General features: G+C 46.0%; 1 protein-coding gene across 2 annotated transcripts in view; it reads left to right on the top strand.

The window, feature by feature from the left end:
- rgs12a (regulator of G protein signaling 12a) overlaps positions 1 to 26676 on the top strand; it is a 63763-nt gene that overhangs the window by 6874 nt on the left and 30213 nt on the right. For both annotated transcript variants that reach the window (XM_035425153.1, XM_035425154.1), the window contains exon 3: positions 2862 to 2981. In XM_035425153.1, coding sequence (XP_035281044.1) covers positions 2862 to 2981 — 120 coding nt within the window. The remainder of the gene's footprint in view (positions 1 to 2861; positions 2982 to 26676) is intronic.

Raw genomic sequence — 26676 nt, 5'->3', positions numbered from 1 at the left:
ACCACTGGAGCCAGTTTTGGGTTACCCTGTGGGGTTGCCGGCCACAGTCTGCACCGGCGTGGTACGGATTCAGTGCCAGATGGGGTGATTACCAGAATGAGCAACCCAGCCTCCCCCTTAATAGACCTATTTTGGTTATACACAGTGCTAACTCATTGTAGACAAAACTGTCAGATGAAGATAATTATAAGCTCCTCGTCTGTGTCCCGTCCACCTACGTGAAGAAATATCTGTCGCCACTTCACTGGAGTAACAAGGTGCATGGCAGTGGGAGAGAGACTTTAAAAGTGCACCTGTACTCCTGAGTGGAAGAAAGTATAATTTGAAAAATGTATTTCATGAAATTACTTAAATGTGAAGGGTTTGTTTTCTTCCCTTTAAAAATAAAGCCAATATGTATAAGAAGTACCTTTGGTGTTGATGCATAATTCCTGTAGTACAGGGATCGATTCATCGTGTGTTAAAAAATCCCTTGCTGAGATTATCCTTCCAGTGTGAACAGAACTTTAGATCAATTTATCCATGATGGCTGATCATCACAGCTTAAATCACAGCAGGAGGAATTTTGGGCCCCATGAAAAGATCTCTCATTCTGCCTGACCACCCCAAAAAATTCAGTTCTAACATTTTTTTAGGGCCCCTGTCGGTCAGGGCCCTTGGAATCCTCCTAACTCCACCCCTCCCCCCCTCTACAGCACACTTAGTATAATCCCATGTATACTTCCAGGTTTATCCCGTTATGTGATTGCGACAGAACAGAAATAATGTTTTTGTATTGGAAAGGAAACTAATGGGTCATTTATTCTGGATAAATGCAACCTGTGTTTCATATCGGATATGAAACACAGGTAGCATTCCAATTGTGTGCAGATTTTTTAAAAAAAATTCCAGCTGCGTTTTATTATAGAAACGACGAACCTGCGCCACCATTGACTTGTGATATTTGGCACTGATTTTACGGTCCAAACCCACGGGGCACTATAATAAAATACCGTGTTATATTGTAAAATTAACGTACGACTTATTTAAAAACAAAAATGTGTGTACTATTTATGTGATATTGCTGCTGATTTTACAGCAGTTTTAAATGCAACTTGCACGCAACTCACAAGCCTACTCTGCTTTTGAGAAGTTGACGGCACTGAGGAAAGTATTAAAGGTAAGCTAATGTGCTCTGTTTTTTTATCGTTGCGCCTGGAGTTTGGACCGTTAAAATGAAGCCTGTTTGGACCGCTGGCTGTTCAGCAGCAGACCGATAAATGCGGGTTCATTAGCGAACTTTATGAACTTGACAAACTCGGCGAGCTCCGCCCTGCTGTTGCTAGTCGGGGAGACGCGGGGCACGTGAGCCGCCTACAGCCGCAGAATTCGCCCAGTTTCCAAGCAACACCGAGGAGCATCTGATTATGGACTGCCGTGGAGATAGAAAGAAATCAAATAACCAACAAAGTCCTCAGTCAAATCATTTTTTTAGTTTAACTGAAGGTCGCTCTCGCGTCAGGTTCAAGTCTCAATTAAATCCGTTTTCGTGGTCTACCTTTGCGTGATGTGGTTTCCATATTAGGAAAACTGCAGTTTCAACTTTTGCATTCATAAAATATGATTTTGGAAATCTGTTTGTTCTTAAAATGTCATTGAAATGCTGAAGACCTGCAGTAATTCTAATTCTGAATACAAAATACAGATAGATGGTAAAGCATTGGCATACGACAACGCACTTTGGCGGTTTTATCTCCAGATTTGTTTATTCCTTCCCGAAAAAATAAAAGCAAACAATGTCATACATAGAATGACCATTAGTCCAATCTGCGTTTAGCTTGCATCTGTGCTCAGAGAAGACAATTTATAGCAGGAAGGAGAAGAAAATTACACCGTGTCACTCATGTGATCCTCGGCTAATTACTGGTAATAATTTCATTTCAACTCCGAGCCATAAGGGTTCAGCTACCCTTTTAATAACAGGGCTGCTAACTAAATGTTTATTATCCTCATTTCACGTGGAAGCAGGACGGCGTGATTAGGGGGACGCCGAGAGGGTGACGAACGCTAAAATTGCAGCTTTAGAAATATGCCTGAGATAAAAGATTAGAGAGCTCTGCTTCTCCCGTTTGCTGTTGCTAAACTGCCAGTCCTGGTATACATCCCATTATAAAGGCACGTACTGCCGGGGGTTTCTGGGTGGCCGGTAATAGAAATGGGGTGTCAAGCAGGAGCGGTTGTCGCCTGCAGAAAAACCCTTTGAAATGAACCGGCGGTGGTTAAATGTTCAAAGCCAGGATTTCCCCAGGTCTTCACAGCGAGGCGTTTCCACTTTGATTGATTGAGTGGTTTCCCAGAGGTCCTTGAAGAAAACATGAAAGGGCTTTATTATGAACGTGCAATAGGCTGCGGATATGATTTTTGCACTTCTTTTTGCACGGCACTTGAAGGCACTTGATTTTGTATTGGATTTTATTTTGTTTATTTATTTTTTCCATGGAAATGAATCTCAATCCAAACATTGATAAGAAGCTTGGGGGGAAAAAATATGGGCTTTTATGATACTCCTATGCTCTTAAGCGGCTGGCCCATGTGTCGGATTGATGAAGTGCCTTTCTAGGAAGGCGATCTTACTGTAAGTGCAGGTGGTGAGTCAGCGTGTGTGTGTGTGTGTGTGTCTCTGTGTGTGTGTGTGTGAGTGTGTGTGTGTGTCTCTCTCTGTGTGTGTGTGTGTGTGTGTGTGTCTGTGTGTGTGTCTCTGTGTGTGTGTCTGTGTGTGTGTGTCTCTGTGTGTGTGTGTCTGTGTGTGTCTCTCTGTGTGTGTGTTTGTGTGTGTGTGTGTGTGAGACGCGAGCCTGACTGCGCCTGTTCTCCGCCCGCAGGGTTCCCGGTTCGGGGGTCTGGCCCTGGGTTTCCCCCACCTGACCCAGCGCTCCTCCGGTCGCCGGTCCTTCGGACGATCCAAACGCCTCAGCCTCGCGCGCTCCCTCGACGACCTGGAGGTAGGACCCCTCGCTCTTAATCAACGTCCTGCTCTCGGCTCCGTTCACGTGGTTTCATATCAGGATACGGTACATTTTCCCCCTTAAAATACAGAAAGTCTTCTTTTTTTTCTCTACTGCATTCCACAAAGGAAATGCAGTGTGAGAGAGCTTTGTATGCTAAGCATTTAACTGCATACTTAGGAGTTGTCATGGTAAATTAAAGTTGCCATGGTAAATGACCTGGCATGAGTTTAGTTTTGGATTGTCTTGACTTAATGGGGTGAAAGGTAATCTGGCCCCCTAATCATACCACTGTGTAATTGGCTTAATCATTTCCTCCCTCTCCACATAAGTTAATGTGTGGTGAGTGTTCTGGGGCAAAATGGCTGCCTATCTATACAGTGTTTTCTACTACTACTAGTACTAGTGCTACTAGTACTAGCAATACTGTTAGTACTACTATTCCTGATACTACTACAGCTACTACCTGTACCTATACCTATACCCTACAGCCTACATTTGTGGATAACAGGCAAACTGGATGTTGTGGTACAGTACACGTCATGCAAGCCGCATTGTATGGTGTGTGTAGAAGATGTGGAAGATTTAACCAGTGAATTATACATACAGTGTAAGCTACCCCAGGAAGGCATAATGATCCTAACATTTAGACGAGATCAAGGCTGAACGTTTCAGTGCTTTCCTTTGAAATGCGAAAAGAGGCATAACTGTGTGGTTTATCACGGTTTGAAATCAGGAGCTCTGAGAACAGCTACGCTGCTCTGTCTCCAAGACTGTAAATAGTGTGACTGTCATTATTGAACAGTATGTAGGTGGAGGCAAGCATGGCTTATCATCTCATCATCCTGTAATTTGTTTATGAATTAATCATTGTATGTAATGCATGCATGTATGGCAGTGTACATGCCTACACATCACCTGTTTACAGTTCACTGGTTATTTTGCGTGCAGGTTAAGTGTCACGCTCACGGCTGCAGTTAATTCCTCTGCCCGTGTTTTAACCCTCCTGAGTTGTGATTCTGAGCCTGTTCGCCTACACACTGCGCCTCTGCCAATTAGCAGGCCATCCAGATACTTAAAGTTGCGTTTGCGAATAATTATCTGGCAAGCATTTTGGCAGACTGAATGTGTGGCATTCTGAGAAGGGAGAGAGGATTGGGAGATTAAAAAAAAAAAAAAAAAAATTCTGAAACTAATTGTGATATATAGAGTAGGCTGTTGGCAGCTGTCAGCTTGACGAGTTATGGATTTAAAGGATGGTTTGGTTTCTTTGGTTGGTTTTGCCTTTCTTTTTCCCTTCTTTTGAACGCTGTGCTCTTTGCCACACTTGCAGTGATGTCCGCTAACAAAGTGGGCCTTGTGTGGGAGCGGAGCCTTGTGTTCGGAGGCTGTGGTAATGAGTTCTGATGAGCGATGTGCTCACATTCTCCCTCATTAGTGGAGGTTCAGGACTTCCCCTGAAACGGTCTCGCACTCATACACACGCACACACACACACAAACGCAAGCACGCGCGTATGCATGCATACACACACACATGCACACACACGCACACGCACACACGAACGCAAGCACACGCGTATGCATGCATACACACACACACATGCACATGCACACACACACATGCACACGCATGCACATACACGCAAACACACACATGCACACGTACATGCACACGCTCACACGTGCGCAAACACACACATGTACACACACACACACACACCCTGGGTTACATGCTATACTGTGCTGTCATGCTCGCTACGTGCTTCTGTGTGAGACTGCTGCACTGTAGCATCAGACTGTGTCTATATGCAGAACCAGCACACGCCCGTGATGAGAATTAGAGTGAAATCGTTTTCAAATGTTTGCCTCTGAGTGACCGGAGCAGGCAGCGGCTTCAGTTTTTCATGTTCATACATTGTTTCTCCAGCCTTTCGAATTACGGGCATTAATAACGAACTATAAATGAAACTGCACCATTTCTTCAACCGTCAAGTTCTCTAGTCTTCTCTTCCCTGCCAGTACAGTGGGTGTTGTATCACAGCTTAGCCATGCCATGTGGAAGTATCTGGGGATGTAAAAATGCACTTTGATTTTCTGATGGATTGAAACTGGTGGTTAAAACCAGCGAGGAGTGAACACAGATTATAAAAGCCTGCATGACACACTGAGCGTCACTTGCCTTCAGAGTTACCGCGTTTACAGTCCTCTGATCTTTGTGTTTATTCGACCACTGGTGTGACTACAAAGAGTTGTAAGAAGGCAAAATGGAACCTGGTGTTCGAGTGCATCTATAGCTAAAGAAAAACCAGCAGCCATGTTCTGACAGAACTGCAGTGCTATTGCAAACTGTATGTCTTTTTATGAAAGAATGTTGTTTAAAAAGTGCATTATATAAGAACTTATCTAAATGTAGGGTATCATGGAACATAATTGGCATAATGACAGTCGCAATTATGCATCATTATGAAGCGAACTCTCTGTCCACATCTTCACGTGGGAACATGGGATAAATAGCTGCTTCCGTGGAATGGGAATCCAGGCGGAATGTTCAACACCGAGCGATGCAGTATCAGTGGTGGGGCGCGCAGGGTCGCTTTATATTTAGCCTGTGTTGCTGAAAGAAAGGGTGTTATTTTACCGTCGGTATTAAGCCGATCAAGCGGCGACTGTCCTGCGAGCCCAGGCTTTGTGTTTCTCCTGTGCTTCTCCTCTTTTGCGCTGCTGGATCTGCCTTAAACCTGCGCTGAGATTCCCTGCATTTCAAATAACGCTTGAGCCGGCCTCCTCCGGATTGGTCGGGAAGTATTTCCTGTGAACGAGACGATTGGCATGTCGGAGGCTTTAGGAGTACTCGTACAGATAGCGGTGGGATGTGGACTGGAGTGTGCTTTAGATGGAGGAGAATCAGGAATTCACGGGACAGTCTGTGAGCACCATGGTAATGAAGTGAGATCAATAGTCCTTCATTAGAATCTCCAGTGTGTCCTGTGTCCTCCCGATTCCCATTGTGTGTGTGTGTGTGTGTGTGCGCGCGTGTTTGTGTGTGCGTGTGTGTGTGTGTGTATGTGTGTGTGTGTGTTATTTTCAGCTTAAGCCGCATATGATGTAAGTCTGATCACTGAGCCACATGTAAACAGAAGGAGGATTTGCTGGTTGGCGCACCTTTTAGAAAATGCTACATGCTGCTGACAGGTGCTTCACGGTGGGGATCTGTGTATCCGCTGTGCCTCGTCTAGACTGTTTCAGAAGCGCATCTGGAATTTATCTCTGGTTCTTTTTTTTAACGCTGTCCTAATAATAAAACAAAAGGCCTCTCTTATTGAAGTGAAATTTAGCCAGTGACCTCATTTCCCCTTCTTCACTGCTGTTCGGTAAATCCAGCGGCCTGGGTTCGCTCTTTCAGTATACCTGATTTATTTTCAGGGGTGAAGTTCAGTTAATTGAGGGCCCTGTCAAACACACAAAGTACCTGTTGTTTTGCCTTATCCTTCGCACATAAATACTGCATCCTGCCCCCCCCACCCCCCCCCCCACTGTAGAAAAAGTGCTTTGACCTTCACTTTCTGCTACGGCACGTCCTCACTGTGAGTTAGCGTGCACCCATTCGCGACCAGTGTAAATGTATGCCGATGTTCGTAAGTTCAGACCAAGGAGGGTGTCTATTACTGCGTGACACTATTGCTGGTACTGTAGATGTGGCTGTTTTAAATGAGTAAACATTTGAGTATTCGCTGGCTTTGATGGGAAAATAAATCGACCGCCCCCCCATCTCCCCACCCCCTCATTTCCACTATCAATCAGGGATTTCCCTTACCTGGGCACTTAGAATCAATTCACATGAAAATTCTGCAAAAAAAAAAAAAAAAAAAAAAGGTGATGTAATGGGATGATTTGGTGAGGCCTGTTGTTAAGGAGTGAATAGGCATAAGGGGGTTGGCTCGGGCGATCTCTTCCAAACTGCTGTCTCATTATCTTCATAATGGCTTTTAGAGTCTTTCTACGCTCTCCTCTTTAATGAGCTATGATATAACTGATGGGACTCAATGACACGCACACCGAAAAAAACAAAAAAACGAGCGCACTCCTCGCAGTCGCTGCCGATCGCCTCTTTGTCGCGTTGTTCTGGGGAACGGTCGAAACATGACAAGGCTGTCGAGAGCCGTCACATTAATGGTTTCGCTGGCGGCTTTAATTGTTCGTTTGGTAACGAGTTTGACAGAAAGAGCGCGAGCGGGGACGCTCTTTCCCGACGCTCACGTTTGTAGCGGCGCGCTAGCTTTCTCTCCGGCCTCGTCTGTAGTTACAACGCAGAGCGGGTCCCGAGGAGAGCGGTTTCGGAGGGAAACTCCCCCGTGTTCCCCGTCTCCACTTTCATCAGTCTCCCCCCCCCCCCCCCCCCCCCCCATAAAACCCGACGAGGCTAAGTGCCTGTATTTGTGTGCTCGAGATCGGGTTGAAGGGAATCGATGGCAGATTTATCTTTGACTTTAGAGGAAATGCAAGCGGCTGACTTTTTCTTCAAAAACCCAGTTCGGCTAGGTTGTGTTAGTGATTGATGAACCTGCCAAACTGTGTTTGTAAAGGAAAAGATAGCCAAGGGCAAATATTGCCATTAATTAAACCCCCCCCCCCCCCCTTACCCCCCATATCAAAGGCAGGCGTGCGTGTCTGGTCATCGGCCTCGTGATGCGTGTTTGTCTGGCTCTGTTGATTCAGCAGTTCCCCTGCTTTTCAGCTAGTTTTTTTCTTCTTCATGGCAGCGGTGACTCTTTGTTTGGTACCTTTTGCAAATCAAATTGCGATTAGCCACGGTGGCTGACCGAGCTTTGTGCCGCGCGGCGTGTGTGTGTGTGTGTGTATTCTGCTCCAGAGTTCCGTGCCACAAGACATCCTGAAAAACGTTTTTTTTTGTGTGTTCTGTTGAAGATGCTCTTCGGTCTGACCTGGCGCTGAGGGGTGGGGGGGAGCCCCAGGTGATGTTTTCGGCTGTTTCTGTTCGGCCGCCTGCGCCAGAACGTGGCCGCAGGCCAGAGTAGTGTCACGACTGTGCTGCGTGCCGTGTGTGCGTGTGTGTGTGTGCATGTGTGTGCGTGTGTGTGTCTGTGTGTGTGTGTGATTGTGTGCCTGTGTGTGTGTGTGTGTGTGTGTGTGTTTAGTCTGCTGCTACTCGTCCGCTCCTTATGGCTGTGGGTGCTTTGAGTGACAGGTGTGATTTATTCCCGTCCATCTGCGCCGCTCGCGCTCCGGGGAGAAGCAGCTTGCTGAGCGCAGGCAGCCGTGATTTCTTACATCACTCTGTGTTTGGGCTTGCTGAAGAATGCCGTCCTTCAAACGCGCTGCTTTTGGGAAGCCAGCGCTCCGTCCTGCTGTCCATTCAGACTCCTTCCTCCTCCTCCTCCTCCTCCTCCTCCTCCCCTCTCAGGATTGTTTTGCCTCAAATCAGGCGCCCCGCTAAAGGAATGCTAAGTAGGCGGGAGAGTGCGCGGCGCCGCACCGCTAGCGCTAGACGGCACCTGCAGAATGCTAAAAGGCGCCGCTCCCCCCCCCCCCCCCCAGCAGTAATCACAGCGCTAATGCGTGAGCCGCTAATGAGAGCACCACGCTGCGCCACACCTTGAGCCCGCAGAGGAGCGACCCGCTCACGCGGCGGCGGCGGCGTCGTGTCGAGGTGTCGTGCTCGCGGTCACGCTCCTCTCCGCGCCTCTCCCTCCCGCTCGCTCCGCTCCGCTCCTCGACAGGCCTGTCGCTGCGGCTCCGTTTGACAGCCCGCGGATCGGAAATCTCCTCCTCTGTGGGCGTAAGAGGAACTGCAGGGAGGCGCGCGGAAAGGGGGGGGGGGAGGGGGGAGGTGCGGAGGGTGGGAGGGAGAGAGAGAGAGAGAGAGAGAGAGAGAGAGGAGGAGGGGACTGACAGAGAGAGAGAGAGAGGAGGAGGAGGGGGCACTGACAGAGAGAGAGAGAGAGAGCGAGGGATGGAGGGAGGGAGGGCTAGAGAGAGGAGGAGGGGGGACTGACAGAGAGAGAGAGAGAGAGAGAGGAGGGAGGGAGAGACGCAGCAGAGTGGAGCTCAGTGATAGAGAGGGACTGTTTGAACACCTCTAAGAGTGAGCAGGACCTCCAGCCCAGCGCCCGGCAGCCATCCAAGCACACCGCCGCACCGCTACGCCGCGCCACCGCACACCGCCGAGCGGATATGCTGCCGGAGGGGAGCCGTCTGACGCCGCGCTGAGCAGCCACGCCGAGCAGCCACGCTGAGCAGCCACACCGCCATTCATGGAGCAAACTTTAACCGTCACCCCTGACCGAGTAAGTACAGCCGCCGCTACGGCCGCCAAAAGAAACGAGGGACCCCCCCGGCGCTTCCCAGCGCACCCCGTTCGCCAGCGCCGGGAAACCTCCAGAATATCGATATTCCGGATATTCAGGTGGTCTCCCGGTGCTCTCCGGCTGTCCGCTCGTTCCTCAACTTTCCGGAGTTGTGCGCGGGAACGCCGGGCTGCGGAACGCAGGAACGTTTCGCGGTCAGCGGCCAACGGTAGTTCCCGGTTTTCCTCGCACTCCGGTTCGTGGGTGGTAAATACGCGCGTTAAAGGGCGACTCTGACTCTGACTCTGACTCTGGCTCTGGCTCTGGCTCTGGCTCTGACTCTGACTCTGACTCTGACTCTGGCTCTGACTCTGACTCTGACTCTGGCACGGCTCTGATGCGAGTGTGTTTGGTTGCTGGCGCGTCTCCGTGCTTCTGTGAGGGTAAGCAGAGGACGCGTCGGCTGAGAGCGTGAAGCCTTGTTACGCAACGAGCAGTAATGACATCTCCTGGTCGTCCACTCAGGGTTACTTGACTTAATTGAAGGCAAAAGCACGGGCAGTGGATCTTTGGTTAACTGTGTCAGTGAAATGTGGAATTTTATAGGATGAGGGTGGTTCCTGTTTTAATGGCAAATTGTATTCGGCTTCTCGATGAACGTTGGACGAGTGGTGTTTGTTGTAACGGCCCAATTTATAATGTGTTTCATGGTTAGTGTGCAAATGCATGCATGCCTGCGATTTTCTTTACAGCATGAATGTTGTATCGTTTTTAAAAAAATTGAGCCAGGTAATTATTCATTTTGTAATGGCTGCTGGTGTTTTCATCAAAATGTGGTTATTTAATTACAATGAATCTTAAACTGGGTTATTATTTTCTGTACAATCTACATTCAGGGATTGGACACCTGCAAGCCAATGCAATTGGCTGGAAGTATTGGTTTTGCCACACCTTTTCCACAGGCTAAAACCTTTTCTAAACCTGGCCTTTAGTTCTTATCTCTCCAAAAAGCTCTGTACTGTCCACGGAACATATGTACTGCTGTTTAGAAAGATGTCACCTGCAGTGGCAACACGATTTACTGTGAGTAAACAGTAGAGGGTAGTCTTGGAGAGGAATGCTTGGCTCTTCCTGCAGGGATTTCACAGCGATGCTTTTGAATGTGGGTGGACAGTTCATTGCCAAGAGATAAAAGTTTAAAGAACAAGTCATTCTGACATCTTCTGGAGGTTGTGTCTTTTTTGTGTGTGTGTGTGTGTGTCAGTGTGTGTGTGTGTGTGTGTGTGTGTGTGTGCGAGTGTGTGCGTCTGTGTGTGTGTGTGCATGTCTTTGTGTTCCTGAATATTAAGGCCAAAACAGCTCCTCCAGCGAATGTGTTAGGCTATGCGTAATGTTATGAAATAGCCTTTCTGCAGTTCAGTGGACTGACTTAAAAAGGTCCTCTCTTCCTCTGTGCTCTTCACTGGAAAATGGCCCTTTGTCTGTTCCTCAGGGCCAGTGTGCTGATAAACCTGAGGGGGATCACAGAATCGTTACTGTTACTGTTGAACTGTGTTCCAGTAAAATCTACTGCATTGAATCAATTCTGATAGAGTATATTGTACCCTCATTGAGCATTGGGCTGTTCCCAATTAGACTCCTTGATGTAAACTCTGTTAGTGTTAAATTAGCACCGAACACGTTAGCACGTTAGCTGCGGTCATGTGCGGTTGGGCAGGATCATGCAGCTTTTGTGTCTTGGTTTAATGGGGAATAAAAGTCATAGCTGAAGAGTTTCGTTGGGCCTGTTTGCTCTGCGCTCTCTGTCCTTATTTCCTACTGGCCGGTAGGAAGCGTGGGAAAGATCAGGTTCCCATCATGCCGCTGGGTCTCCGAGCCCACTTACCATGCAGTGGCCCGAGGCCATCGCCCGTCCACTTGTTTAGGCTAGCCCCTGCGCTCCGACTGAAAGCCTGCCATCCATCGCCTTCGTACCCGAGGCAGACACGGTCATCTGAACCCTGTGCTTTTCGCTCTCGCAATTAAACAAGGCGGTTTAGATTGGGCATAGCTGGGAAAACAAGTCCGTGAATGCTTCGCTGGGTGACTACAGTGTCATTAGCCGTCGTGAATAGGCACTTCTGCCGGGCACTGTGGGCTTAGGGATGGCTCGCCTTTGTGGAGGGGAAGGACTTTTATCTCTAAGCTTCCCAAATATGACGTGTGCGGGAGTACTCCTCTGATTATAAAGCAATGCATTGTTTCAGGAGAACGAGTTATCTGTTATAATTTCATAACCAGAAAACCAAATCTAATCCATGGCAAAGCACCTGGCAACACTTGTTGCTAAGCGCTCTGCCAGTAGAGGGTTTCCATTTAGAACGTTCACAAAAGTGTGGGGTAAATGAAAATGTGTTTTCTTTTTTTTTTTGCAAATGTGGGCTATCAAGCCGACTAAAGCCGCGTTTCCACCAAAATTACCCGGAACTTTCAGTCCCAGGAACTACTTTACCAGGAACTAAAAGGTTCCTTCAGCCAATGGTTGTCTGCGTTTCCACCGGGGTCTAAAGTACCGCGAAGATTAGGCAAATTAGCCCACTGACGTTGTCGTCGGTCCATCTGTCATATGATTTCTTCTGTAACCCCATACTACCACCGAAGTAGCCAACATTATTTTCTAATAACCGGGACAGCCCGGAGGGGTTTATTCCACTTATATACAACGGGTTACCAACAATGACTATATATGGTTACTTTTGTATTTATTTATTTTCATATATCCTCTCAAACACATTCATTAACAGCAGAAAACATGCACACGTTGTAAACAATTTGCTGTTTTATTACTTTCTCGTTGTCAATTCCATATAGGCTAATCGCAAAATGACAAGAATAGAACGAAAACTCGGACTTGCGTGAAAATGTAAATTAGTAGTGGTACAGCCAACGTTTGCTTTCCTTCGAAGTTACTGCTAGCCGAGCAGCGAAGTGTGCCCTCCAGATGCGAACCATGCACCGTAAATGAGTCCATAGTCTTCCTGGTCTTTTCGTGGAATTGAAAAATGGCAGTAAAATTGAGTAAAATTACGGCAGTCTGAAAAAGCTAAAGCGAAGATTACTAGAATTAACCTGTTATTTTACCCGGATAAAAAGTGCGTAAGGTGATTTCCAGTTTGCTTGTACTGTATCACCAATGTTAATTATGCAGAACTACCGCATACCTCACATAACTGTATCAAACGTTTTGAGTCAATTACAACGGGCTAACAAAGAAAATCCGGAAGAAAATATTCAGCAACCGAATTAATCCGTTTGAATGTTTTGGTAGCCTACGTAATATGCTGTCCCAGCACGAATGCTTAGCATTTTATAAAACGAATACTAAAGCAAGAAAAGAACAGAAGAGCACACGTTATAATTCCAAGACGTTGACAGGTTATAACCAAAAGTAGGCTACTGCGCCGCATAATATACAAGTTTGATTTGAAGTTATTATGAAAATAAATTGGTTTGCCGCTGCATATTTTCAAACATGGCGGGTAATGGCGGAAAATAAATACAACACAAATGCTACGAGTACTCGACCAATCAGAAATGTTCAGCGCTGCAAGCTCCACCCAAAAGGTTCCTGTACTTTCGGAAAGTACTACCCCCCGAGCAGGAACGTTTTGGGGGGTAAAACAAAGCCCCCAGAACTAAATTTAGACCCTAGTTCCTGCGGTGGAAACGCACTGAGTTCCTCAAAAGGTTCCTAGTTCCGGGGTATAGTTCCTGCGGTGGAAACGCGGCTTAATGGTGATGTTTTAAAAGAAGGCAGCCATTTTGTATTATATAATTGTTACGGGCCTTGGCGTGTGAGCGCTGTGGAAAGACTTTAACACCACGCAGGTTCCTTTCTTGCGGTTGCAGCCAAGCCCAGATGAAAGAGCCCGCGGTTTGCTAATTGGGTTGTCCCTGCCCACGCGTTGGAGGGGAGCTTCAGGAGTGCGGTCTGGCTCCGGAGCGACGCATCGCGATTGTCTCCGACGGGTTTGTTCAGGTGCCCAAACGGGACGCTGCATCCCGGACGCCAGACGCACGCGGACGACGAAGCCTCGTTTGGCTTCGCCCCGGCTGAGGAACGGGGCCCATTATCCCGCTCCTCACCCAGCTCAGATTCCCGCTGCTGTTTGACACCGAGTCATTAGATCTGAGGACCCAAACCGACTGAAAGTGCCTTTCATGATGGCTACGGTTTCAGCCTCTGTTCTGCTTTATGGCCGGAGCTCCTGTTATTTATTCGTGGAGTCACTGTTACACTCCGCAATAAAACGCCAATCAAAACACACATAAATGTGTGTGATGCGCTTCTGGACATGGGTATTTTGGCAGAGGAAACCCCCCTAATAGTGATAATGAGTGTCAAAATTGAGGTGGAAAGCACAGCTATGTTAAAAAGTTTTGTTTTTAAATAAAATTTAAAAAAAAAATTAATTAACCACTTGAAGTTTACATGGCCAAATGCTACATGCCATGTAGCCTACATGATTATGTCTGCATCAGTCATTGAGGAAATTCTCATGTTTTTCACTGATATTTTGTGAAAAACAGAATTTCAGTCATTTGTACATTGTAATGAGAAGGTTCACTCTGCACAGGTCAGGTTTTGGAATTTTTATTGCCATGGACGAGCTCTCCTCCTCCTGCAGGCATTTGTAAACATGCACAAATGCACCCTCTGGCCTTGTTCAATATGGCCCCTGGGGCAGTAGGCCTGGGGTGATTACCTGACTGCAGGCTCCAGGTGAACCAAAGGCCCCGTGGTGTTATCCATACTGTGACCCAGAGCCATGACTGACAGGTGTCTTACCTGAAAGGAATGCATGCAGACATCACCCATTGAACTTATCTCTATAGCCTGTAGTTTTCTGAGTTCAGATTACTGTTTAAATGTGTATACTGCACTGAGAGAGAAATTCTTCAGTTTCCTTCTGTCGGTATTTTAAAAAGTATTTGCCGATGCTCGTGTTATAACTGACATTTTCACAGAAAATGTAAGTTGGTCAGAGGAGACAGAATGTGGCAATCAAAACAGTTATTTGTGAATCAGTCTAGGATTTGATTGCCCTTAATTATTACTAACGGTCCTCTGTGTCCAATGAGGTTGGACAGACGGTGTGCAAACGTGTTTTAGAAACGCTGTGTTGGTCATAACAGATATTCCCTTTTAGATTCAGCAAATGAGGCAGAAATCTCTGTCTGGCTCATTTGTTACACGTTTGATCCATCATGCAGTGTAAGATCATTAAAAATTGCTTTTTAATTCATTTTTTTTTACTTTTTCTGTAATAGGCTTTCTGCTCATGCTTGTAAAAAATGAAACCATTACAGGTAATAATGGATTGTAGGTAACCCCGACTTACCACAGCTAATTACATTTTCAAATTAGAACATTCTGCTTCTGTCAGGCACTCCAGAGAAAAGTTAAAATACAGACACAGGCTAGAGGCCAGAAGCAAAGCCCAAGCAGTCATCTCCCAAAAAGCAAAATAATTCATTACAGAATCCACATCTTGGCTTTTTGGAAAGCCCTTTCACATGCACTTGTTCAAAGTATAAGTGCTTCCCCCCCTTTCTAAATTCAAGCTTTTCAGACAAAGAGGCTCATTTGCACACTATGAATAGACGCTACCATTTGATTAACTGATTAACTGATCTTTTTTTTACATTTATTTTTAATTTTTTGAGTGTTTACTTTACTTTGTGCTTCTGTGCAGTCATTCTAATGAAGACATTGATTTATTATCTGTTCAACATGCATGCTATTTAATTTTGTTTTGTTGTCCGTGTTGTTTCGCATCTGAAATCTAACAAATATCAACAGCCTAGTGTCATATTTCATTTTAATTAGGCTTGTTAGGGGGATGAATTTAGGAGAATTGGAATCTACATAGATAAATCTGTTAATATGAACATATTCAAGTCCTTCTATTTCTGTAGGCTTGATATAGTGCACATTTTATGCATTTTAGCAGCAGATGCAGAATCTAGCCAGCTGACCGATTGCACAAATAACCCGTGGGTGGCTTTAATGTTTTTTTCTTTCTTCCAATCCTGGCTCTACAAAGTCAGACCAATGTCCTCTATGCTTTTACAAAACAAAAAAAATCTGGATGAAATTCTGACAGCCCTGTAGAAAGCTATTGCAGTTTTTTGCATTTCCTTAATGCAGCTATGAGAATGTGCAACGTGTGATTGCACTATATTATGACCGAAACTCTTCGGGGGGGCAGCTAGAAACCAGGGTGTGTGACATCGAATGTAAGGACTTCCATTTAGTTTTTTTTTTAGCATTACAGTTTCCACGCAAAGGAGGTGGAAGGTAGATCCTTTAAACTACCGCTCGCAGTTTAGCCCCATTAGCTGAAAATTACCGCCTTCGATTGTGTCCAGCCGTGGTTTGGCTGGAGCTGTCGGCGAGATGTGAGCGCTCTGCGCTGTGTGGGCTAAACGTAGTGTTCGGGGGAGGGGGAAAAACAGGCCATTTTCTTTTGATTACCGGGCCTGACTGTTGGTGCTTTGCGCGAGACTTGTAATCATACCACTTTTTTTTTTTTTTTTTTTTTTTTTTTTTGACAGGTTAAACGTTTAATGCTGTAAGCAGAAGCAAGTCTGTACTAACTATCTGTAGTCGATGGGGTTAGTTAAAATGGTACGAGTAAACCCAAAAGGTGTTGCTATGTTGGGAACCCCTGTTAAATAAATTTGCGCAATAAATCCATGTCGTTTTATTCTACCCTCCCTCGGACATAAAGGAAAATGGCCTTGAAGGCTTAAGAAGTTGTTCGGAGAACACTTTGCTGCCTCGTGTAGATATGAAGCAGATTTTATTTCCAAAGGAACTGTTTGTTCCAAGCGTTTAGATTGCCTTCACTTGTCTGGTCTGTTTCACAGATGTGCTGTGATTAAACTGCTATGTGCTGAAACTGTATTATATTTCAAAGTCTCCTGATTCTGGAGGAATCTGGTCAAAAGGTTTTCTGGTCAAAAAGAAAAAAATAACTTTCTCAGTGTTTTTGTTCAGGTCATGTTGCAGTCTTCTAAACTGGAGCCTTAAGTTCTAGTCCTGGACTAACTCCTTTCTGCTTCCAAGTGATTGCCATTCTGGGTGATGTAGACTCATGGTCTCATTGATATTCCTTAAGAGGAATCCTTTTTCAAACCTTTATTTCAAGAATGTTCCTAAATGTAATATGAGTTACTGTATGTATGCCCCCATATAGCCTATAGGCTGTATAGGTTACAATGGAATATAAATGAACAGCAAGAAGTGTTGACATTAGATTTTTTTAGCACCCATTGTCTGGTTGTAGGACCCACAATCGTTTCACACCATTCAGAAATCCCTGGTTTTGTTTCCTTGTTGTTCTTGTGCTTCCCTGGGTATTCCACATCCTTTTAGCCTGTACAACCCCAGTTCGGTGATTGGTTCAGTCCAATTTACACTTTCTGTCTTGATTGGTTCAGTCCAATTTGCTCGTTCTGTCTTGAGTTCTGGATTACTGGAGGAGAAATATAAGGGAGGATGATGTCATCAGAGACTGCCCAGTAACTTCCTCAGTAACTTCCTCTTTATGCAGATATGGGTGATTGGCAGTTGAGTTGATTAAAAAGTGACTACTTTTTAGTACGTACTTGTTAAATTATCTTCTGTAAAATGCTGATTTTATAGTACAGTATTATAGCTGAGAAGGTAACCTGGATAGATGTCTTTCTTAGAGAGGGTAAGAAGTGTGCATGTATAGGATGTATAACAAGGTAGTTCGTGGTGGAGATGACTGCCAAAGCACAGCCAGCAATTTGAAAAATGTTGAGACCTGTCAATCAGAGACCTAGGAGGGAGGCGGTCTCTCAGAGCGAATTAGGTCCAAAAAAGCAGCTTAAAATTATCTCGGCGTGAACGCAAATCAGCGCCAAAAAGCAATACGCGCTGAAACAAGGAGGCAGGAGGTGTTTGTGGTGTGATTTCGGTTTTCCGAGACTATTTTCTGTGCTGTGACGGGAAACAGCGAAAAAAAGAACTCTGGAGCGTCTGACGTTTGATTGGTGGGAGCCGGGGGCTGTCGAGCGGCACTAAGCTTACGCTAAAGCGGTTTTTCAGTGCCGTGACACGCTCGGTTCTTAAAACCACCGATGCTCCCGCTACCAGCCGCCCCCCGCGGCACCGTGCGCTGAGGGGCGGCCACGACGGTTCCTCTTGATCGATGGGACACCGCCAGTCTGGCCTGAGCGTGCTTGTCTCAGCTCTTCTGAACAGATGAAAGATGTTGCAACGATTTGACACGCCTCCAAGCACAATTTTATGTCACCTCCATAGAGGAACCTTCTAAACCGAATCGGAAGAGGTGTTTGTGGATATTTTTGGCTGGACCGCAACAGCGGGGCCAGCCCTACAAACGCAAATGTCTGTGACTGAGTGAGTGATGAAGTTACACCATTGGTCGGCCGAGTTATCAAGTTACACCATTGGTCGGCCTGATCACGTGTGTTAGGTCCAGCCATATACTAGGTTTTGACCTGCTCTTGTTAAAGGACAGGCCAGATGAATGACATTAAAAATGAATTGTACCCTGAAAGGTTTCTATATATAGATCCACCTTTTAACTTTAAACAGCCTCTCTGCTGATGTCACACTCTCCGCTTCTCACTACCTTCAGAAGTTTATTTTGGAAATGTCTGTTCTGCATGGACGGACATTTGGAAATAGTGTGTAATGACTGTGTTGTCCCGAAGGTTTATTCTACGTGTTGATGCGACAGATCACAGGGCTGCAGTCTTCTTTGCAAGAGAGTTTGGCTGTTTTTTTTTTTGGGGGGGGGGGGGGGGGGTTTCTTCCAAAGCCAGTGAGCGTGGGCCTGTGGAAAATGTGGAATAAGCTGAATAAACGCTCAAATGTGGTTTCGCCTTTTCCCCACATACTCAGCTTGTCCACTTTACGGGAGATTTCCTGCTGAGTCAGCACAAATGGCCGGCCCCTGTAAATCAGAGAACACAAAGAATAAAGGTTCTGTTTGGTTTGATATTCGGGCAGGTACCGTGTACGCGTAAAAGGGATCTCTTATATGTACCTATCCCCTGCAAACTGCCGTGGCTTCCTGCATGTAGCGGTGCGTTTCTATGGGAACGGCTGTGGGGGGGGGGGGGGGAAATGGAACTTCCTACCCCGAGCCTGCAGAAGTTCAGTTCTGACTTGTACAGGCATGGCAGTGGCTGCTCCGCCACGGCGCACTGCTCTCTGGAGACTGAGCGGGTAGTCGTATGCGAGCAGAGACGCGGGTCTTCCTCTGACCGGAGGAGAGAATGAGCCTCATCAAGTGGTTATCTTTCAAGAAACTGTGGAACTACCGCTCACCGTCTGTGAGTAACCTGCTCTGTTAAAAGTCTCTTTTTTAAAAAATTTGGTTAGATGTTGTTATGCACATTAGGTGTTCTGTCAAACTGGAGCAGGTATTTTAAGGCTCTCTGCGAAAAAGGTTTCGGAAAAAGTGAAAACGCCGATAAGAATCCCTCTCTTGTTTTTAGTGTCGTGTTTCAAAGAACTTTGTTGTCGTCCTTTGCCTTAACGTTTGCGAAGTGTGTGTTTTTCAAGGTATTCGCCCCGATCGAACCACTGCTCCTTTCCACATGTCTCTCGTTACATGGCTGGTTTGAGCGTGCCCAGACAGGTCAAGAGGTATTCAGTGACTGCTAAACATTTTTTTTGTCAACATTCAGTACTTTGCAAGATATGCAGCGTTTCGTAAAAGGTTTAAAAGAAAATGGAAATACAATGAATTCATGAGAACTGTCTGGCTTCTCATTTGATTCTTTAATTCTCAAATATGTTTTTGTAGCCGGCTGGTACTCGTTCGCATACAATATTTTGCATATGTTTGATTTGAGCTTATGGCAGTATAAACCAACCCTTGTTTATGAGAGTCTGTCATCAGCATTTTCAAACTCGTCAACCCTCATCGTTCAGGCCTGTGTTGGTATTTAAAGGTTTCTCCGTTCTACCCGAAGAGAAATTCATTGAGTGCTCAGAGACTAACATGTGACAATGGAACTTGTTTAATTTCAGAAGATGTGAGTGGTTGGTTCATGGTATTTCAATGATTTTTCAGTAAATATTATTATTATTATTGTTATTATTATTATGTTGCTGTTTTTGTGTTCATGGTGTGTAACAGTGTTTTTTAAAAAATAAATTGTACTCTGTACAGGTGCTGAACGCATTGCACCTATCAATATGAAAGACTGAAAATATGCAAATGATAGAACCCACAGCTGAACAAAATATGTAAATCCTGTGCCAAACCTTTATGAACTGCCTCTTTGAGAAGCTCAGTGCCTTTGAGGAAGCTGGCATTTCAATAGACCTTAGTGAATACTGTGGGCCTGAATTCCACATGTTCACACACATGAATTCAGTTCATGTGAAGTATATTCTCAGTGAAGGTCATTTAGCCTACGCATTTATCCAGTAAGATTTTTTTGAAATGGCATTTCATCCCATTTCGTGTTTCTGTGTTATTGGTTTTGTAAATTTGTTAAATTGTTACACTGTTCACCAGTTAATGAAAGCAGATGTAGGTTTCAGCAGGCTTTTCTTGTCAGTTTTTTGTGACTTTGTTCCCCAAGAAATTTTATCTCGTAATTTATCAATCAACGACAGTTTAAACAGCTTACCTTATTTTATCACCTTTTTTGCATTATGTCAGTTAGCTGTGCATTCCTGGTAGGTTCATGCTTCCCGGCTGTGAATTCATTGTCACTTGAGGTTTCATCTCAAGGTGAGGTCAAAATGAAACTCTCGGTCTGAGGGCTCAGGTGTCAGCAAAATGGAGGGAAAATATGATAGACAGAACTGGGCCGGCCTTCTCTGGTCAGCATTACTTGAGCTGTGAAATGTGGTGAGGCATTTTGGGTAGAGAGAGGTCAGAGCAGGTGATTGGACAACGAGAAGGGGGAAATAACAACTGAGAGGAGTGAATTTTTAATAAAGCCACGCCCTAATGCTGAATTATTCTTCCTGTTTTATGATTACTGCAGTTATTTCTCCAATTCTTTTGTCACAATGTGTTGAATTATTTGCTCTCAAATCCAATACGTAATATGATGAAATAATGATGATTTAAAATTATCCAAGGGAGAATATAGCCCTGTTCCCTCCCTTTTCAGCAATGTAATGACAAAAATATGGAGAATAGGAAATATGCTGACCCTGACAGGAAGTCATGAATGTATTAATTTACTCACTCTTTCATGCAGTCATGAGCATCCTGAGAGAAAGAATGTGCCTTAGAGCAGACCCACAGCACGTGTGTGTCAGTAGCGAGAGCGTGTTGTGGCTGAGATCGACTGTATCAGTGGTTGTGGGGACATTGACTGCATCCAAATCCCACTGCTGTTACAGGCCACACAGCGGGTTCCAACTGCTCTCTGATTGGCTCCCCACACGGTCTCATCATTGTGCTGTTCCGTAAATCGCCCCGATGAGACGTATCCCTCCGCCTTCGTTAAACTTTTTTGTGAGTAAACTTCAAGTGCAGTGACAGAGTTACGCTTATTAAACTTTTTGGGTGCTCTGGATCCCCCAGAATTATTTTGTTGAACAAATTCTGAGTGAATTCACTTCAGAGTGAAACTGCGATGCTTATGAATATTTCGGTTGAATCTGTCGGGCAAGGCTGTCTGTGCTTTGAGAAGTGATCTGGCGGTACCACGTCTGCTTTATGATATTTGGTTATTAATAATCATCACATCAGAAATGTAATTATGGGCTTCTTCACGCTACGGTCGTGTAGTGGGGATTTGTGATTTTTCGGGTGATTTGTCATGCGGAATGTTCTGGTGGGAGGTTTGCTTTTAGACGGCGGTAAGATGAATATAAATGAGGAGATGTGAGGAGTCGTGTGTGAGCAGTCGGCCCTCAGAGGGTTGGAATACGTGTCGTTTCGTTCCCCTCCTCGTACTCCCTTCACAAAGCGCGCTGAGGGGGAGGAGGTGTCTTTGAAGTCCCAGCTGTTGAGTGCGTTTGTTGTTTGTTTTGGTGGATTTCGAATGGGAAAGCGGTGCTTGGCTCAGTCCTGTGGCCTGTGCTTGGGGGGTGGGGGGGGGGTGGTGCATGTTTGCGGTCCGGGAGCCGGCTCGGAAAGGGCCCTTTGGAAAACCGAGCGGAAAAATCCAGGGAAAGGAATGGCCAATGAGCACGTGCACCGAGGAGGACCCCCTGCAGCGGCCTGGGACACGGCCGGGGTGGGGGGGCCAGAACAGGCGCAGTTCGGTCAAAACCGCACCTCTTCAGACTGAGCGCAAATGACGTTTAGCGCTGAGAGAGGGACCGTGGTCTTGTTTTGGAACATGGGGGACACCCCTCAGGAGGCACCGGGGAGCCCCCAAACCCCCTTACTCTAGAGAAGTGATCGCTGTTTCGACACTGTACCTACAGGGGGCAAGAGCCCCCGTTTTTCAGTCTATATTCCAAATTTCCTCCGACCTGCCGTAGCCGTATGCTGCGTACGCTAGGCTAATGCAAATGAACCGATTGCACCACAGACTGCTCTACTGCCACCGGACATGGAACGTCTTTAGAGACAAACTTTCTTCTTCTTATCGCCCTCTGCGTGTGCCTATATCGTATTTGTTTGCAGATCCAGCCTACAGCACAAAAACGTGTTTTTTCTTGTGTGATTTATTTTCGTTGTGCGAACACACCATAGCATGCTAGCATTGCTATAAAGGTGTTTTCGGGTCTGGCCTATTACAGGATAAATCTGTCTGCCTCTGCTTACCTAACAGTGCCAGCCCAGGTCAGTTTGCACTGGAAACACCTCTGGGCCTGCTCAGGTGTAACTAACCATTAAGGTCAGTAGAGGTAAAAACAGCCTTGGATCTGATTATATTTATTATTATAATTATATGTCAAAAAGGCTATCTCTTCCTCTTCCCTGTACTCCACCACCAGTTTGCTTAACCTCAGTGCATTCCAGCACTGTAACCGCAAGTACAAGTTCACAAATAGCTGTGATGTTTGGGAAACGGTCCTTCAAATCGTGATGTTTGAGCAGTCCTTCAAAAAAAAAAAAAAAAAAAAAAAAACCTTAAAGAAAACGCTTCGCGCAGTCACTGAGCATGGGCTTATTCAGCTCATTGACCTCTTTGAATTTTGCGATCTTCCCTTCCCTGTTATATCATCAGAGTGCTACATTTTCATTTTAACAGCCTTGGTGAACGGTTTTGCTGTTAAAAATTTGTTTTGTCGATGGCTGTCGTGGCTGGAATGGATCCAATGTCTGGTGTACCTGTGTGAAATTGTATTAGGACAGTGCATTAAAACAAGCGATAGCTGCTTTGAACGGCTCTGAGCCAGAACAAGTTCAGTTATATTAGCATGAATGTGGCCTGAGAGGAGAGCATTTGAACTGTTTAGAATGAATAGAATTAGTCAAATACAGCATCACCTCACAGTCACTCTGATAAAAACAGAAACGGGAGAACCCCCCTGAGCACGTATCTCCTCTAATAATGAACCAAAAGAGCATGCGTATGTTTGTTCAGGTCTGACTATTGTGACGAGCTGCATTGCAGTCTTACTGTTTGCTTTGTGTGTCATGTGTACGTTAGCCTAGCATGTTAAGCCTGCTGAAAGTATAGCAATATAACAGAGGTGGAAAACCTGGGTTCATAAAGCAAAAGTCCTCCCCAGTATTTTGTTCCAGTCACCTGAATTTTCTAATTAGCACAGTGCTTCAGCCAGGAGGTAGAAGTAGCTAATTGGTGAAATCAGTCGGCTGAGTTAATGGGTGGAAGAAACACATGGCAGGACTTTTACTTTCTGACCCCTGGACTTTCCACCTCTGGTGATAAACCCGCCCACTTTTTGGATGTAACCGATTCATGTTCCAACCAATCACATCATCTCACTGAACGTGGATCTGAAGGCAGCAACTCAAAGAAACTGTGAGACACAGGGAAGCAGTGGAACAGTTAAGGCATACATCCCAATTCATCACTTATGCAAATCATAAAACCCTCTGAAAATCTGACCAATGTCTGAACTGCCCCGGCCCTGGCCTGCCTGGTGCTGCCATCATGTGTGCCACCACAAACAGTGAGGTGACGGTGTCTGGAGATAATCATGGTGCGTCCTCTTTATTCAGATCTCTTATGAGGTCCTGCTCTTACCACCTGGGTTCTGGGGACGTTTGTCCATCAGTAAGCCAAGGCAACAAACAGCGGTGGTTCCAGTTGGGATTGAAGAGAGTGCCGCTGTCGTTGGGAAAGAATGAGTGGGGGTCTTGCTTAAGCCAAGGGAGCTGCTCCAGCATGATTAGACCTGTCCAGGATGGAGCCTCATCGGCTGTCACTGTTGGGTCGCTTGTGCGTGTGGAGGCTGTGATGGTTGGGTCCTTAGCGTTACAAAAGAGGGTGTGCAAATTCTCGTTAATGAAAAAACAACAAACAAAAAAAACTTGAGTTTTAGAACTTGTGCTTCCTGTAGCAGAGTCAAGATGACATTGATTTTTGAGATTCGTTTTGAGGAATGGAGATACATGCAGAACAGGAAAGGGAATGGATTTTTGCCAGCGCTACAGGTACAATGACCCATTTATACAAGTGGAAGAAACTGGCGAAAATATGAGAACAATAAATATTGCGGAAGTAGCTTACAAAATGGCTGGAAATTCTTGCCAGCAATCAGCTTTAAAAAAAATAAAAATAACGCCTTCTAAAAAATTTTTGAACTGTCAGGATAAGTAGTCTAAACATCATTTTTGTTTTGTGTGCGCGCGCGTATGCGAACGTGTGTTTTCCATACATTGTGTTTAAGTACTGATTTATTTTTCCTTTGTTAACATATTAACAAAGCGAGACTCGTGTAAGTGCCGATAACATAAAAGGTGCATACAGCACTCATCAAAGCGCACAATACGCTAAATACTGCGCCATTATCCCGCAGACATGTAGTTGCCAAGTTCTCCCAAAGCGGGGATTACAGATCACAGCCGCGGTGACACTCGGCGCTGATCTTCCTCCTCCTCTCTGAGGCGAAGTGCCTCGTCTTAAGCAGGTACGCCTGTCGTGACGGAGCGTGGAACCCGGTGTGCCGATCATTCCAGTCGCGACATGTCGGGACACGCGTGGAGCGCGAGGCTGAGGAGGAGCGTGTTGGCGCAGGCACCCAGGACCAGAGGGGAAGCTGTGATTGCGCTGGCGTCCATGAGCTCATGCAGCCTATGTAAACATCACAGGGCCTCACTTTTAAACCACAGGGAAACGCACCACGAGACCTGCTCTGCTTCTGCAGTGCAGCGCAGGTAGGATGCTAGCATAATCCGCGCGGCTGCTCGGGAAGCGCCTGCCAACGCCGTGCTCTTTGAAGACGCCAACACTCTCCTGGCATATCAAGCATGCCGCCTTGGATCCGACAAATATAAAAATAAAAAGTAGTCACTCGCTGTCCTCGGATTTTCGTTTTTTTCCCCGAAAGGCTCATTTTCGGACTTTGTCCGCACGCTGCGGGGACCTGATGGCCGTTCACAACGGGCCCACGCCTAAGGTCAGGAGCCCAACGGCGGGAACAGGCGGGGGCTGCCGCTTCTGCTGCCACCTACAGGAATTCCACTGTACTGCGAGATGATATTCAAACTTTCACTTTGACAGCATGCGACATGAGCGACCGTGCCGAAGCTCATTCGGGTATATAATGGAGAGAAACGTGTTCTTCTTTTGGTTAAAAGATTGTGGGCGGGATTAAAACTCACGGAGGGCTGGATCTGGCGTAGATTGTTTACGTCTGTCCTCGATTGTGGTTTCCATTAAAATGGGAATGTTGCACGTATTGGTCAGGAAAGGGCCCCCTTTAAATATATCAGCGCGCGATCAATAACCGTGTAAACACACGGCGGGGATGGATGTGAATTTAAAGCAGGGGCGTGACTCACCCGCGCATCCGTCTTGTGCGGACGGATTAATCCCTTCAATCTGAGTCTGCGATCAGCCCCTTCCTGTTGCTGTCAGCTGGATTCGTGCCTCTTTTGCAGTGCCCGCTCTGATCCGACCCTTCAGGACGACCCGCCTTTGCCCACAGCGAGAAGGGCGGCAGCAGCAGCACTGCGCCAGTGTCGGCAGAAATGCAGAACCACGTTCAAGAAACGATGCGCTTTCCACACGAAATAAAAAGATTTTCGGAAGATTTTTTTTTTAAGTTACCATGGCGGTTTGTGTTTGCTCTTGTTTGCATTTTTTGGGATGCTAATGGCACATTCAGGTTAAACTCAAGGGAAATATTTAATAGAGATAATAAGTGAAAAATAGTTCAGGCCTCTTCATTTGTTTTTTTGTGTTTGTGTGTGCAGTCCATATATTTGATCTGTGCATTTTTTAAAGTGTTCTTTCATGTGAGCAGGTGTGGACCACCTTTCTCAACCCCAAAGGTTGTGACCTTTCCCTCGGACTGATTAAATACTGGCATAAAAAACGTACCGTCAAGGCTTTTTGTGCATCGCAACAGTCACATTTTTAACTTAAACTCGGTAGGAATTGTGCTCCTCGAACAGTCTTACGTAAGACTTCTGGCCGTGGTTTCAGAGTCGGAATCCAGAGACAGCTGCAGTTCTGCGTGTGCGTGCGTGCGTGCGTGCGTGCGTGCGTGTGTGTGCGTACACACCCGTGTTCATTTCCCAGAACACCACAGAGCCTGGCAGCACCGCGCGAGAGAGGCATGGAAGACGTTCGAAGCGAACGCGGTTTGTTCCGGTGCGTTTGTTTGGCAGCGCGGCGAGGCGTTGTTCCGGGCGCCGGCGCGGGTTCGAAGGCTGCGTACCGCTCGCGCTCCGGCTTCCCGACGTCCGAGCGCGTTTTTTCCGTTGGCTTTGTCCGCCGGGGTGCCGCTCGCTCCCCTGTTGGATCCCGGTTTGAGTTTTTTTGAATAGGCTCACGTTGCCTTTGTCCCGACCTGAAGGAAAGTGTTGCTCTCAGGTAGCTGTGCTTCAGTCATTGTGAAACCACGGTCGCTTGTTCCAGCACGTTAACAACAGAACAAAACCTATTTCCAGCGCTCTGGAAGTCATGGCAACTCTTCACGTTTGCTGTTTTGTATTATGAATCTTTGAGCATTGTTTGTATTGTGAAAGGAAATATGAACCGAAAAGGAATAAATCATAATAATAGGGCTCTTAAAATGCTTGTTTCTGGGGGGAGGGGCAGATTACTTTTGTATTACTATCGTATTACTGTTGTATGGATGTGTAAAGTCTGTTTTTCACCTTTTCAATGATTGAGGAACCAGGAGTGTGTCTGTGGGGGGGCTGCATTCGGGCCCAACGATGCTAGTTGAACAGCCCTGTCTTACTCTATACTCACCTCACACACTGATGATGAAAT

This window comes from Anguilla anguilla, chromosome 7 (assembly GCF_013347855.1).
Source record: "Anguilla anguilla isolate fAngAng1 chromosome 7, fAngAng1.pri, whole genome shotgun sequence".
NCBI classification, from domain to species: domain Eukaryota; kingdom Metazoa; phylum Chordata; class Actinopteri; order Anguilliformes; family Anguillidae; genus Anguilla; species Anguilla anguilla.
Note: the sequence above shows the minus strand (reverse complement) of the source record. Positions and strands in the feature narration are given on the sequence as shown.